Below are 15,257 nucleotides of genomic sequence, written 5' to 3' on the forward strand. Positions count from 1 at the left end.
GTGTTGCAAACTCGACATGCGCAGTTGGCTTAGGTTCATAGCTAAATTAGTCCATTTGTATTGGCATGGGACGACAAGGCTCCTTAATGCCTCACGGATAGAAAAATTACCCTCCTGCGCATCTGCAGCTAAGGCTTCTGCGTGAAACCCGGTTGAGTGCAGCTCCCCAGCCTGCAGCAGCTATGACATACCTCCTAAATGAACTGATCAGCTGGAGAAGGGCTGGCGGGAAGGCAGGAAAAGGCACTTATAGAGTCATTCAGGCAATGCTCATGTCTGGACAGCAGGATCTCTATCACCAGAGCGAAAGAGCAGAGAGCTTTCCCCAGCCAGTGTGGGGAAATGAAATGTAGACACCCAGCAGATTTCCGTTTTCAGCTTAGAGGGTGCGTTTTTGTCATTTTAGTGCTTGGGCTGGTGTAAAGGGGGGAGAGAAAGAGAGAGAGGGAGAGACAGCCTTCGGTGAAGCTACGTATAACACAGGCAGGTAGCTGCAGTCATCAGTTGTTCAATTCCAGTCTTTAAGAACTGGACTGGGACATGGTTTAGTGGGCATGGTGGTGTTGGGTTGATGGTTGGACTGATGATCTTAGAGGTCCTTTCCAGCCTTAGTGATTCCTAGTTTTTACTTTCATTAAAAAAATAATCCAGCCACCAAGCCAGGAAACATGAAATTCTTACTCTACCCTTAATTGGTTTAGTGGTGGACTTGGTAGCCTTGGGTTAATGGTTGGACTGGATGATCTTAAAGGTCTTTTCCAACCTAAACGATTTTATGATTCTACTTCAGAGCTCTCTAGGATGCCCAGCATCCCAGTTGCCGCCAACTGTTATTTCCCCGTGCAGTTCTCCACTTCCCAAACACTTGTACCATCAGCCTCTAACATCTCCCCTTCATTTCTCACTGTCCACTTATTTTGCTAATGGCATCGTAGGTAACTCCATGGACCATAGTTTCTTTCCAGCAGGGCCACAGCCTCAAAGACTCCTTTTCTTTTGCAAAGAAATAAGCTGCTAACACAGGCATAGCCAGGAAGAGATGGAGCAGGGGGAAAGGAGACCGGGGCAGTTGTCTCCCAAACGAATAGACACCCTGTGTGCGCCGGATCTGTGGGTTATGTGGCTCTGCCCCACTCATATGAGAAACTGTTGAAAGGCTGCAGCCATCGGAGGGGTGTTTTCCATGCATGCCAGAGCAGCAACGTGAATTTGAGCAGCGAGATGACAAGAAACCTGCTAAAAGAAATAAAGCAAGGATTTCCTGCCTTGCAGACGCTAAAACCCCGTTTCGGGAAGCGAGTGGCTGTGAAAGGCATGAGGCCATTCAAAGAATTGAGGCTGTGTGCTACCGGGCCCTCCAAGGGTTTGTCTGGTGGAGAAGAAACAGCTCGTGCTCGCTTTAACCTGTTCCCAGAAGGTCTATTTCTTCCAGCCCTCTGAAATGGAGACCGGGCAAGAGATGGATATGAGTTTTCTCTGCCAGTAATTTCCAGCACAGACTGCACGCAAAATCTTCATTTAAAATGCGTAAATGACAGCAGAAGAGCCACAAGGGAGCCAGATTTTAAGAGACCAATTTGCTGACCGGGTTTTAATGACTGTGCACCACAGCAGGCCCCGTGCTGCTTCGCTGCCGTGCGCGCTCAAAAAGGGGATCAAAGGACGGACAGACGGCCTCAGCAGAGCCTGCGTGTCACCCTGGAGGATAAAATATTGTATGTCATGCTCGGAAAAATTGGGAGAGGTGGGCCTCCCTTGCTCCCGAAGAACAGAAAGAGGCTTTGTTTCCCGGACGCGTGGCTCGGAGCTGCCCCGCAGCACGTATTGGGGAGACTGCTCCCCGCCGAGGGGGGTTTCTGTCCGGCGCCCCGTGCCTGGTGGGACATGGAGGAGATGACAGGAAGCTCTGCTTCACTAGAGGGGCCTCAGCAGATTAATTCCCCTGGATGCCCTCGGTGCACCTCAGGCTCAGCAGGTTGTATGCCCAAATCAAGCTCAAAGGGTTCCCCCCTCGCACTGCAGCTTGCCTGCCTGGGGTGTTGCTCCCTGCTACCCTTTGCTTGTGTTTTTTTTGCAGAGCCCTCAGCTGGCAGCTCTTGTTTCCAGATGTTCCCCTCTGGTTCTCACCCTGCCTGGCTGATTCCCTCAAAATATCGGGGTCAAAATACCCCACCGCTGGTGCAGGGGGACGCAACAGCCTGTTTGCACCATCCCATAAAGCGCCCTTCAGCTGCGGGGAGGACAGACAGACGCAGGCTGGTGCGAGCCTCGCCTCTGCTTTACAATCTCTTTCCTGCCGCTATAAATAACCTCGGTGAGAGCCACTTCAAAGGGAAGGGCTGGCGGCGGAGAGGTGGTTTGGGGACCGAGCGGGACAGGGGCGTCCCGCAGCCCGATCCCACCCCGGCGCTTTGCATAAATAAATAAATCATGCAGCAAGGGAGAGGTGGAGAGAGAGGGCGAGCAGAGGAGGTTACTTTGGGAAGCCGTGCAGCTCGCTCATCCCAGTCCCGGATTTCGGAGGGAGTGTGTCATGTTACAGGGGAGCCACGATCAGCCAGAGCACAACGTTGCCGGAGCAGCTGAGAATTACCTCTCTCTAATGGGGACTTTCATGTGCGAGCTCCTGGCCGGTCTGCGAAGGAACTGAAACTGGCAGCTTAGAAGGAAACAAAAACCTACCAGCAAACCAGAAGACTGAAACACAGGAGAGGGGAAAAAAAAAAAAAAAAAAATCCTGATCAAAGTTTTTTCCCCCTCCCACTCTTTGCTGCAGTTGGATCCTTTTTTTTTTCTGCACCCCTTTTATGTGTGTGTGGTTTGTTTTTATTTTTTAAAGACACCCCCCCATCCACTTTTGTCATTATTGCTGTCATTTGTCATTTGTTGGCGCTGGGATCCCCTTGGACGCTCTTTTTCTATGCCTTCTGGATTGTGTCTCTCGGAGGAGGAGTGAGGCTTTATTTATTCTATTTATTTATTTATTGTTTCTCAGGACAGGGAGGGAATGTTGGAGGAGAAGAGCTGGAAAGGCGTCGGCGAAGCAGCTTTTGACAGGGGGTGCGTGGCTCCCCCCAGGACCGGCGATGGGGAGAGATGCTGCCGCCTCCCTCTCCTGCTGGGCTCGGGGCTGCCCGGCGTCTCCCTGCTTTCTCTGGTGCTGAGCCTCCTCCTGTACTTTCGGACCTCCGATCTGCAGTCCCGGGTGTCCCACTTGGAAGCAGACAGACCCACACAGCTCCCTGCCTGGCTCTCAGCAGACCAAATGGAGACAGCTATTTTGGGAAGAGTTGACCAACTGCTTGACGAGGTCGGTGTCCTTTCATTTTACACTTGTAGTTCGCGGTACTATAGAATTTAGGCATGTGCATGCTCGCATAGCCCCATTATCTGTTTTTTCGCTCCCTTAAAAATGTATTTCTGCACAAGTGATGCTGCTAGGTTGAACTTCCCATGCCTTCAGGTCCCTCCCACCTCTCAAACCAGCCTGGCGTTTGCTTCCCTCTGCCCCAGCCTGCGCTGTGGCCGAGCCCCAGCACTCTGCAAAGGGGGAAACCTCATCCCTGGTCCTGTCAGGGAGGGAAGAGCCTCCAGCCCTCTCTGTTTGGTGACTGGTGGCATTGCCTGCCAAAAGAGTTAGGGCTAGAGTTTAAACCTGAGAATTCAGTGTGTACCCCGGGAGAGGTACAGGCAAGGCACGCCACAGCCGGCGTGGCTACGGGAGGAGGTAACCGCAAACACACCGATGTCGTGACGGGCTGGCTTCGCCGCCGTGCCAGCCCTGACCCCTTCCGCGGCTCCTGGCTCAGGAAAAGGAGACACACAGGCACTGCCAGGATAGTTTCTGGTACTGCCAGAACATCAGTGCTGAGCATATGGCTGTGCTATGCCTGCCTGAGCCCCATCCAAACTCCACCGGAGCCAGCAGGCTCTTCCTCTGAGGATGGGGGACAGCTGCTGCTGAAGAAGCCTGAGCTTCAGCAGGTCAATAAAGAGGGCACAAAAGTGCAGATTTTTGTTGCTGACACCTTTTACTTTGCTGTGCTGATGCTGCTGGTGGCTGTCCGGGCTCCTCTGCCCTGGGCAGGGCAGGTACGCTGCAGGATTTCTTGCCTTGTTGGGGCTTTCAAGTGTTTTTGACATATGTCAAGGAGCAGATGGTGGCTCACGTCTCCGAACTCTCCAGGCAGGTCCACACTGACCTGTTCCCACAGCTCTGGGGGAGGCTCGGGGCTAAGATTCAGGGCTGGGGCTGTTTCCACCCACTTCTCTGTTTACTCCAGCCTTTGCATGAGACAGGCTGCAGAGATCCCCAGGGCTAGCCCCAAAATTGTTTGCATCTGAAAAAAATCTTGTGTGCTGCTATTGCCAAATGAGGTGAGGAACGGGATGATCAGAGTGATGGCTATTGGGACCTGCCGCGGGGCAGTGCTGCCTGGAACCTGGGGGGGACATGGAGACCCCTCCACGCTTTCTAGGAGCGGAGCAGTGAAGGTCTGCTGCAAGAAGTTTAAACCTACAGCTGACGGGCTCGGCTGCCGTTTACGGGTCTTGTGGGAACAGTCCCTGGATCGACTGGGGTTTGCAGCCAAAAGCTGTGAACCTCGAGTTAGCAAACACTGTAGGAGCTGAGGGATGTGGTTTTGAGTGGTCTCTTTGGATGAGGAATAAGGGGGAGAGACAGGGTCCGTGGGGCAATACCCCACAGAGAAAAGCTTTTTTGGGAGGCAGAAGTGTTGCAAGTGGCTGGACCTGTGCCCCGCGGTTGCACCCTTGCGCAGGGACTCCTTCCCTGTCACTGGGCAGGGGATAATGTGGAGTGTTCCCCTCACTGCTGCTGGCACGAGTCTCCTGGGAAGTCGCAGTTTATCTCTACCAAGTGATTTGAGACGTGCCACAGGACGCCTCCCGGGAGCAGTGCCCGGGGCCGGATGGCCCCCTGTGTCCCGCTGGCTCTGCTGGCTGCGGCACCTTTCCGCCTTTTTATAGCCTGGCTTAGCAAGGAAACGGGGCTCTCGTGATGCCCGTGTGCCCGGCAGCACCCCTGTTTTCTGAGCAGCCCCTCCTGAGTCCCTGGGGGTGGCCCCAGCTCCCCCGCAGCCAGTGCGGGGAGCAGCGGTGGGACAGGAACCACTGCTTGAGGGGCCAGTGCTTGCTCCAGGGTACCACCGGGGTTACCAGCTCCCCGCTACGCTACAGCTTCAAAAATAGCTTGGAGAAAGGCACCGGAGCCTGTGGAGGAGCAGGGATGCCTGGTCCAGGTCTCCTGTCCCTTTACAGCTGGGAAGGTCTGCAGACTATGGCGGGGAGGATGGCTGGGCCCCCCGGGGAGGAGACCCTCCCTGACTCCACTGCCCGCTTCAGTTAAGCTCCTAAAACAGCTGCTTCAGTCCTCCACACCTCAGCCAAAGGCGCTGGCGTGGGCCAAGCGGCTCGAGGTGCAGGGTGGGGGTCTGCTGGCGGACAGATGGTGGGGTGGCATATGGGGCTTTTGCTTAGGAAAGAAAAACAAATCCTCCCGGTCCTCCTTTTTGTGAGGTCTGAAGTGGGGCTAAGTTGGATGGGTCTCCCAGACTGGCTGGTGAGGGACAAGAAGTACAGAGGAAAAACAGGAAAGATAAAGGGGAGCAGGGAAAGGATGGGAGAAGAAAAATGAAGAAAGCAAGAGACAGTGCTGAGCAGTACTGAGGGGAGAGGGGCTGTGGCCAGGCTTCTTGTGATGGACGTGAAAGCGGGATATTCATTCCCCGCTGCTCAGACCCTTGCTGCCTCTCACTGCCACATCCTTGCAGAGTTTCCTGGTGTTTTGACCTTAATGGGTTTCACAGCTGGCAGCTCAGTGTTATCCATCACAAAATAAAATCACAAAGCTTTAAAGAAACCCCGGCTTTGGAAAGAGCTGGTCTGAGCAGGGTGGGGAGGTGGGAGGTGAGGGCAGCCATGGGCACAAAAGCACATTTCTAGCTCCGGAAGGTCAGCTGGAGGGATGTGAAGAAGCAAAGTCTGCGAGGGCTGATTGAGGAGCTAGCTGAGGTTATGCTCAAAATCCGTACCGCTCTGTGCTGGAGTGTGTGGTGCCCTCCAGACTGGGCCATCTTTGTGCCCAGGTGTGGGTGGAGGTCCCCAGGGGTCTGCGAGCAGCCATGGGGACACCATACCGATTGCCCTGAAAAGTGCAAAATGCCAAAGGTCCTGTCAGGTGTCCTTCCAGACAAGCAAAAATAAAGCAAACTGGCAGGGAGAGGAGCTGGGTTGGTTTGTTTAAAATGTTATTTTTAAGCCAGCTGGTGGGGATGTTTTCCCGGTCTTGGAGCCCAGTTTTGGAGCACCCGCAGCTGGCTGTGGCCGTGTTTCCGCCTCAGTTCAGGATGAGCAAAGAGAGGGTGGCAGATGCATTCCCAGAAGCAGCCCGACCAGTGCTGCTTCACTCGCTATGCTGTGAACCTCTACCTGCTGTCAGCAAATACCAGAAGGGAATTTTCTACCAGACACAAACTAAGTTTTCCCACAAAAACAGCTCTGCGGAATGGGCCAGAAGCAGGTAGTTCAGGGAGAACTTTAGCTCCGCGTAGGAATTCCTCTGCATTTATGGGGCATCAAAAATTCATACAGAGAGCACAAATAAACTCACTGCTGGCATTTGCAGGAATGGCAAAGCTTTCCAAAGAAGAAAACAAGGTCCTTTCCCATGCTGGGTAACATTTGGTACTATTTTGCTTGCCAGAAGCTCGGCAGGGTGGAGAGCAGGATGGATTCAGTGCTGCTGCTAGGGAAAAAAAAACCCAAAACAAGCCCAAACCAGAATTTCTGTGCTTGTAGAGATAGAATTGTGTGTGTGTAACACAACGCAGTTGTGTTACCCTCTAAAGCCTGGGGGAAGATCAGCTGCCCCTCCGCACTGTGAGTGCGCTCAGCCTCTCCGGGAGTTGTGTTGAAGGTATTTGCTGTGTCTTTAGCGATGCTGAAGGAGCTTCAGGGGCTGCGCCACGGATGGGGAGGGAGCATTGATCCTCACTGCCTTCCCAACAGGCTCATTTCCCTCTTCTTACCTATGCAAGCAGAGGGAGCCACTTAAAAATGCCCTTTCCCTCCCAATTTAAAGATTTTTTTTTTTTTTCCCTCCTTTTGCTTCAATGTCTCGAAGCACACTGCTCAATTCTGCTTCCCAGGGTCAGCAAGATGCTCTAAGCATCCCCTGCCTTGCTCTTGAGCTTAGTGTTTTCCACCCCAAAATGATGAGATCTATTTTTTTTTTTTCTTCCAATTCCTCTGGTAGCTAAGTCCTGTTTCCTTCCAGCTGCCTGCAATCCTTGAACCTAGATGGTGTTATTTCCAAGCTTTTTGCTCCATCTAGGAGGGCTTGCTGCTTGCTTTTGCTCTGTGCCACATGGTCCTGCGATTCCAGGAGCTGGGCCTTTAAGAAAAAACAGTTAAATTGGAGATAAAACAATGAGAGTTAACAAAACCACTGGCCCTTAAAATCCTCCTGATGGTTGTAATAGATTATCTATTTGAGACATGTTTCTTTAAGCTGTTGGAGATAGTGGTGGGAAATGATTTCACCTCCCCAGGCAACTGCAAACAACTAGGTCTGCTAAAGAGCTATTAATCTGCCCCCTTTGAAGAAGTGCCCTCTCTTTCACCTAATCTCAAGTGTCCGTCCAAAATACAGGCACTTGCAAGGTTTAGGAGGCCACAGCCATGGTCCTTCAATGTCAGAAGAGGTCTTGCTTTCACTGCTCTGTCCACTCGAGCCAGCCCTGTCCCGTCACGCGTGTGGCGAGTGAACAAAACCCGCGGGAAAAGCCCAGCCTAGCTTTATTGCCCGTTTCCAGCACGCATTTCAGCCCGACCCTCCTGCCCTTGCCCTCTTGCAGACAGAGGGTTCTCCCCTTTCCTCCACACTCAGGGATGCGTGGTGGCTCCCTAAACACACAGAGGTGCACGTTCCCCGCGTGGGAGCCGGTCAGCTGTGGCCCCAGTGCCGGCAAAGGCTTTTTCAGCCGCTTTCGTATGTATAGGGGGAAGGTGCAGCCGTTATGTCACTGGAAAACATGACAGGCAAGAGCAAGCAGGCTATGCTGACAAGCCGACTCCTCGCTGGAAGAAGTGTTTTCAGCATTTCTGCCAAGGCAAGAGGCAGCCATTTGCTGTTCTGATGTTTCACGCTCTAGGTGTTCCCCAGGTGAAAAAGCAAACCCCAGGTCCCAGAAAGGAGATCGCAAATACTAGATTCCCAGAGACCACGTTCTTTTATTTTTTTTTGCTCACAGAAGTCAGCCTTGCCCTAAAATTGAATGGGTTTCTGTTGCCTGGGAATGGAAGTTTTCTCTTGGAAAGGCCAGTTTTAGAGGAAAGCCCTTTCTTTTTGCTCTCCTGAACAAAGTTAGCTTCTTGTGTTGGACCAGGAGGTATTTTGCACAGTGGTAATGAGGGAACCAGAAAAGGCTGCGAATTCATTTCGTTTCACCATCTCAACCCAAAGTTGAACTGAGGTGTCTAGAAGCCAAGGATCTTTTCTGTTGCAGTCAATGTTTGTTTAATAGACTGTGCAGGAAACTGAACTCCAGGCGCTCCTAAATTCCTGGTAGGTTTTGCTTCCCACTGAAGGGGAGCAATCCCACGGCACCACTGCCCTTTGCCCTCCCCAGGGATGTGCAGACCTCCTGGGCTTCAGGGAGGCACCGTGATGGCCAGGGATGGGGAAAATGCCCAATGCCAGCAAGTGCTCTATGGCTGGATGGTCCTGGTGCTCGGGGCTGTGCTCCCAGCCCTGCCCAACAGTACCAGCACCTCCCTCCCGAGGGGTCCCCATCCTTGAGAAGGTTATTTCAGTTGTCCCAGGTGTTTGCACTACCCTGATCCTGCAGATAAAGTTGTGGGCAAATGCTATTTCTCCTGTTCCTCTCCCGGTCATGCTCAAATCTTGCTGGGTCATAGCTTCCCTTGGTAAATTCAGCTATGCTGCTCCTCAGCTTGTGCTTGGGCAGAGCAACCCAGCCAAGGCTTCTTGCAGCAAAGCTGAACTCTGCCTTCCCCCACGGCTGTTCCCCCTTGGCTCCCGGGGTGCCCCTGCACTTGTTGGGGCAGGGATCTGTTGCATGTTTCCTTGCAGATATCTGTCCTATAAAGGGCTCTGCTGCAGCGTGTTGGACCCTTGCTGGTTAGGAAATGACTTTCTGCTCCTGCCTGTGTGAACCATCACCCTCTCCCTGTGCTAAGCCCCATTCCCCAACATGGGAACCCTACCCTACCCAGTCTCGTGTTCAGACATTTTGGTTGGCACATGCGTAGATGGAAACGGGAATGCGTATGTCTACATACCAGTGCGAGTATCCAAATAAAGGCTCTGCTGTCCTATTTGTGCCCATGTTTGACCATTAGCACAAAGCGTTCGAAGCCAGGCAGCGCTGCGGAGCAGAACCATGCCATCTGGGGGTGGCAGCTAGATGGAAACGTGCCCAAATGCAAAGATTCACATATCTGTGCTTTTAAACGGAGATGGTAAACACAGATAAAATGCTGTATGGGAACTGGCAATTCTCCTCATGTGAAACCCTCTCCTCACCCTGATATCAAATCAATTCACTATCAAAACATTTCAGTCTACCATGCAAAAAAAAAAAAAAAAAGTCTGAAAATATTCAATTTCTAGTCAGTCACAACAACCCTTACCGCTTTTGACTTGCAATAAGGAAGCCAGTCCTTTTAAAGTGAAAAATGGAAGTGTTCCAGCCAGTTCTGTCTTCCCTCATCTCAGGCAGAAACGTGTTGCTTCATTTTTTTTTTCCCCTCTAAAAGAAATTTTCCCCAAACTGATGCCTTCTTGCAGGAAGGTGCTTGCTTATTTGTGAAAATCAAGTAATTTCTATATGATCATGGGCATGGGCTTCTGTTGAGCCCAACATAAGGCTATTTCTTTTGAAATGGTGGCCCTGGTTTTGAAGTAGGTTGGACAATAGGAAGATGCAACTGGGATGAACAGTTGGGCTTGAGGGTTAGAAAAGGGAGTGACTCCTTAGTACAGGCACCCCAGCAGCTCAGTTTTCTCAAATCATCTCAAATCATTAACCAAGTGTGGTTCACAGGCATTAATGAATAACTTATTTGGATTGATTTGCATTTTCTTCACTAATTCACAGTTATTTTAATAATGTCTATGAGGGGTGGTGTGGATGCTGTCCCTAAAGTGCATTTTGCTCAGGACATGGGTCAATTTTAATGACGTTTCCAGTGAGGGAAGATGTGGTGGCCTCAGGTGGACTCTTATCGCCCCTTTAAGAGGTACACAGATGGGGACAGAGACTGACATGCTAGCAGCATTAGAAATCCAAACTCATTGGAAATGAATATTTTGACATGATTCTACCTTGTGGAAGCTCTTGATGGGTTTTGTCTTGTTCTGCACTTGGAGAAAAATTAAGCTTCACAGCCTCTGAAGGTTTTGGGAAATGCCATTGCTCTTTTTGGCCACCTTCAGCTGCAATTCTTTAGTGGGACCCTTCTGTCCATCCAGGTGTCTCTGTGAGCATAAGGATTCTGCTGCAGGGGGGAAGAGCACCTGCTTCAGATCTCCATTTTTCATCTGCTTGAGTGGGTCTTCTGAGAAACGTGCCTTTCTCATGAGGACACGGTCACCTCTCTATTTGCCACTGCTGGCTCTTGATTTTGTAATGCCTGTCAGGAGGACTGTATTTGGAGGCTATTACGAAACTCTCTCAGACTGCTTCCAATCAAACCCCACATTTCTAGCTAAAGACTATGAACTTTAATGCCTTTCCTCATTCCCAAACCGTTCTGCTCTGTCTCTCCCATCTCTACTTGGGCAGCATCCCCCAGTCCCTCTTTTCCAAGAATTTGAGGCTTTGGTTTCAACGGTACTAATGAATCCTTTTGCTCTTTTTCGTCCCTTGACAGAAATTGAAGTTTCACTTGCCAAGACATCGAGAAGTTCGAGACACACAGCAGCGTTGCAACTGCCCAGCAGGTAGGTACCTGGGATGGCTAGCACTTTGGAAGGGCCTTTTTTGTCTACACCTTATTGCAAGCTTTTTTTAATGCCGTGTAGTATATGAATGCAAAGTTATGCATACTTGCGTTACAGTGTGCTTGAGGTATAGGAAAGCAATATGGAGATATGTGTAACAAGTTGGGTACGAGTGTAAGTACTGATTCTGCATGTGACAAAAACAGCAGGAAAAGTGATAGACATCTAGGTAGGCACCTAGATAGTCAATAAAGAGAGAAAGATACGTCTAGAGGGCGAATGTTCCCGTTAATTTTAGACATCAATTTTGAAGTGGGCAGAATGGCTCTTGGGAGGTACGTCTTTCTTGGCTGATTTGAGAAGGTTTGAGACATGTAGGCTAAACCCAACACCAAAGCTGGACAGCTAAATTTTGGTGAGCCAAAATGCCTCTGGGGTAAGAAGATTTTAATTCCTTGGTGTTATACAACTATCTGAGGCATCTTGTGGAATAACAGCCTTCTGTTAGAAGCGGCCACTTATTGGGGGTTGAATGAAGTGGTCACTCAAGGTCCCACCCATATAACATACAGAAATATTATGGGATTGCTTAATTGCGTTATGTTTTTAATCATGCTAATATCAAAAGGCTCTTTGAGACATATCTTCTGAAGTGGTTTCAATACAATAAGAGACAAATTGCTATGGAAAAAACATTTGTGAATGGCATTTCGTTCCATTACTATGAATCATGCAGCCTTCCTCATTGTCTTTCGATGCATTTGACTGTGTAGAAAAAAATAGAGAAGTGTCAGCTACCACTCACATCCAAAGTCGATGAAGTTTTGGGAGAGTTTGAATGTGTATATCCAAACTGAGTAGCTGAAGCTCATCTTGAAAAGAAAGAGGCCGGGAAAGTTGTGACTGGATGAGCATCTGCAAATGGCATTTTCATTTTCTGTGGTTTCTCCTTGGTTCTCTTTGGTGCCCGATGTGTGGTCTTTCACAGTGCCTGGTGGTACACATATCAAAGTGTATTTAAGCGTGGTGGATGAAATGATGAAGGGGTCTGTCTTTGCTGTAGGTAATGTTGTCTCATAATCACTGTAGACATGTGTACAGACATAGGAGGTACAGTCTCTTGTCAGACTAAAATGGATTTGTAACGTAGCAGCTTGTAAAAGCAAGAGGTAAAGTTATACAGGTTTGTGCTGGAAAATAACTAAAATCCATGATCCAGACTTGCAGAACATTGGAAAATGCCTGATTTCACTAGTCCAGATCAGGACTGTTGGACTTTCTTTAGTCCCAGAAAGAAACGACAGGAACTATTTTGGTTTAAATGTAAAAGACAATACAAATGAAATGTCTTCTAGTATCCCTTCTCCAATGATCCAATCAAAACTGAGTTCAACTGTTTTTACATTTCAACCTTTTCCCTTCAATGGGAACACAAATCATAGCACTACTCCGTTTTCAAGTTCCTGCCTAGACTTGACATATAAATGCCATAAAACCACAGGAATGAATATCCTCCTGGTGTTTCTGAGCCAGCTTGGAGAAGGAAACTTAGAACTTGAATGCAGAGCAGAGAAAAAAGAGATGCACTGATTTTTGAGGCCATCTGAACGTGATCCCCTACACCATGTGCGTGATAGATGAATTGCCCAAGTATTTCAGCATCAAGATCATAATACTTGGTTACGGATACCCACATCCCTTGTGAAGCCACAGCAGCAATCGGTGCTGAATTTCTCATAATGCTTAGGTGCCGGCTCATTCCATTAAGCTCACAGGATTTCTGAAAGACAGCTTTGATTCAAGAGAACAGTAATAATAAATGTCTCGTAAAGGTTCAGGCTTCCTTTTTACTTGTCAAACTTGCTTGTCTTCATCAAATATCCTTATGGACACAGAAACTATTTGTAAAAAATTTCCCCCACCCTGCTAGCTAATCCGTTGAGGGAAATGAAACTATGGTCCAAAGCTGATGACGTGGCAGGTGAAGTCTTGATTGGCTTTGGGCAGTGCAGAAATGAAGGCACCTTCAGCCAGCCATTGTCTCGTCTCAGACCCTTTGCTCTGGGGTGTTTTCCTTTGGTCTCCAGGCTGATGCAATGCAGGCCACCTGAAAGCACTGCGGTGCTGTTTCAACACGGTCTCTCTTCCAGCCTGAGACCTTGGGAATCCTTTTCCCCAATGCGTTTTTTCCCTTGTGTTTAAAATGCCCTAAGGACCAGACAATGTGACCCTTGCGGGACACCAAGGTATTCAGAAGCACCAAGAAGCGTCAAGATGTTGCAAGACTTGGCACATGCCCGTTGCTTCTGACTGGCCCATTCCACTGTGTATAAACACATCATGTTCCTCACCAAAAATAAATGTTTATCAGAAGCGACATTTGAGTTCATCCCTATCTGTGAGCCAGGCCCCTGCATGGCAAAGAAGGGGAAAAGGAAGATGAGTTGCTGACCTGTTCAGTACGGATGTGGAGGTCCCAGGCAGGGTCACCCATTGCCATAGAAGAGCTTCAGGACACAGGGGATTGTGAACGTGGATGGTTTGGAAAAGCTGGGAATAAGGGAGTAAGACGACTGTGAAGTGTGTGACTGTGCTGAGGCTCTCTGAGCGCGTGTGACAAAGACTGTAGGAATAACATGGTCAGGAAAACAGCGCAGCTGTATTTATAGCAAACGATAAGGAAATATAAGTTTCCTCCGGCTGGGAAGCTGCTACTTCAGATCACTTGGGCTGGGTGTGACTACCTGTGAGCGAGATGTTGCTTCTTGGCATTGTGTTTTTTGAGCTCAGAGGTCGCAACGGGCTTCTCCAGCGGTGTCTCAGTGGGGAGGACACAACCCTTAAAGTTAGCACAACCTTCCTGGGTAATTAATGACTCGGTTCCCTTCATCTGATAGACAACCCGTGTCATTGCTTCTGTCCCCACTGTCTGCTGGACTGATCTGGGACAACTTCATACACGTTGGGAAAGGGCCCCGAAGCCTCAGTGGCAGCAATGACTGTACCCAGCTATTCACCACCCCCAGACCCTGCGCCACGCTGGGGCCAAGTGTGGACAGGGAGCTCAGCACAGGTTTTGATCCGAGGTTGTTGCGTGCTAGGACGAGATTTGCGGAGTTCTTCTGGGGTTGAGCAGATGCTGGTGGGACCGTGGGTCTGATTTCTAGGTGCGAGTCTCTCCCCCTGTGACTTTTGCTCAGATGAGGGAAATGTTTCTTTTCCATATGGGATCTGGATGTGGCTGAGAGCTCGGGAGAGCTACTTGGGGCTGGAGGATCCTCTCACGGCCAGCTGACCTCCCTTGATTTCTGCCACATAACAACAAAATGCTGTGAGGGAAAAGCATTGTGTTTCAGGTTGACAGGGTGAAAACCTAAGCTTTCCTGGTCTAATCCAGGCAGATCCAGACACTGTCTGCCTGGACAGTCTCAAACAGCCAGGGATTACCACCAAAACCCCCTCCCACCGCCTTCCTGGTGGAGGTGGGCGCTTGTGTATTTTATATACTGTGACTCTCTTTATTAGACCTTTCCCATCTTCCTCTCTTCAGCTCCTATTTTCACAGTCCCCACGTGGCTGTTTTTCATTCTGCTGGCTCTCTGCTCCAGTCTTCAATATCCCTTAAAAAAAAAAAAAAAAAAAAAAAAAAAGGCTGGCTCCTTTCCCTCTGCCCCCACAATGCTTGTTTTGGTCCGGTTTCTCCTTGGGCAGGTTGGGAGCCCACAGCGCTGGAGGCGGTCAGTCATGCAAGCAGGGAAGTGGCTCGGAGGGATGCTGAATGGCTTTTCCATCCCTCCCTGTGGCAGAGGAGGGAGCTGGGCTGCGGGAGGAGGCAGCTCCGGCCTCGTGGCCTCCCGGGGACCGGGACTGGCGGTCAGTGGGAGGGTGCACAACCCTGCCACAAACCAACGTGCCTTCTGCTCTTACAGGGGCTTGGAGGCTGGTGTGGGGCAGCTGCAAGGATTTTGGCATTGGCCAGGAACTGGGGTCCTCTTGGGAATGCCTTTGGAGCTTTGCAAGGGAATGTCCCCTGGGCATTTCTTCTCGTACAAAACCTCACCCACGTCCCCTATCTGCCCCAGCCCAGGGGGTAGGGAAAGCGACTTGGCCGCTCTCTTCGGCTCCGATTGACCTTACAGAAACACCAGCAGGAGCTGCCGCAAACGAAAAATGTTGCTGCTGTTTCCCTTCTTGCAGGGTGGCCCGTGAGAGCAAAGGTGCAGCGGTGGTCCTAGCTGTGCCCTGGGGCTGCGGACCACATGGTGTGCAT

The 15,257-nt window shown here is 50.2% G+C and overlaps 1 protein-coding gene across 1 annotated transcript in view; it reads left to right on the top strand.

The window, feature by feature from the left end:
* The first annotated feature begins 3,007 nt into the window (after window positions 1-3,007).
* The window catches only part of COL13A1 (collagen type XIII alpha 1 chain), a 97,319-nt gene continuing 85,069 nt past the window's right edge, over window positions 3,008-15,257 (top strand). Inside the window, exons 1-2 of the mRNA XM_075717969.1 lie at window positions 3,008-3,310; window positions 10,918-10,987. Of these exons, the coding sequence (XP_075574084.1) occupies window positions 3,008-3,310; window positions 10,918-10,987 (373 nt within the window). The remainder of the gene's footprint in view (window positions 3,311-10,917; window positions 10,988-15,257) is intronic.

The sequence above is a fragment of the Pelecanus crispus genome, chromosome 10 (assembly GCF_030463565.1).
Source record: "Pelecanus crispus isolate bPelCri1 chromosome 10, bPelCri1.pri, whole genome shotgun sequence".
Taxonomy (NCBI): Eukaryota; Metazoa; Chordata; class Aves; order Pelecaniformes; family Pelecanidae; genus Pelecanus; species Pelecanus crispus.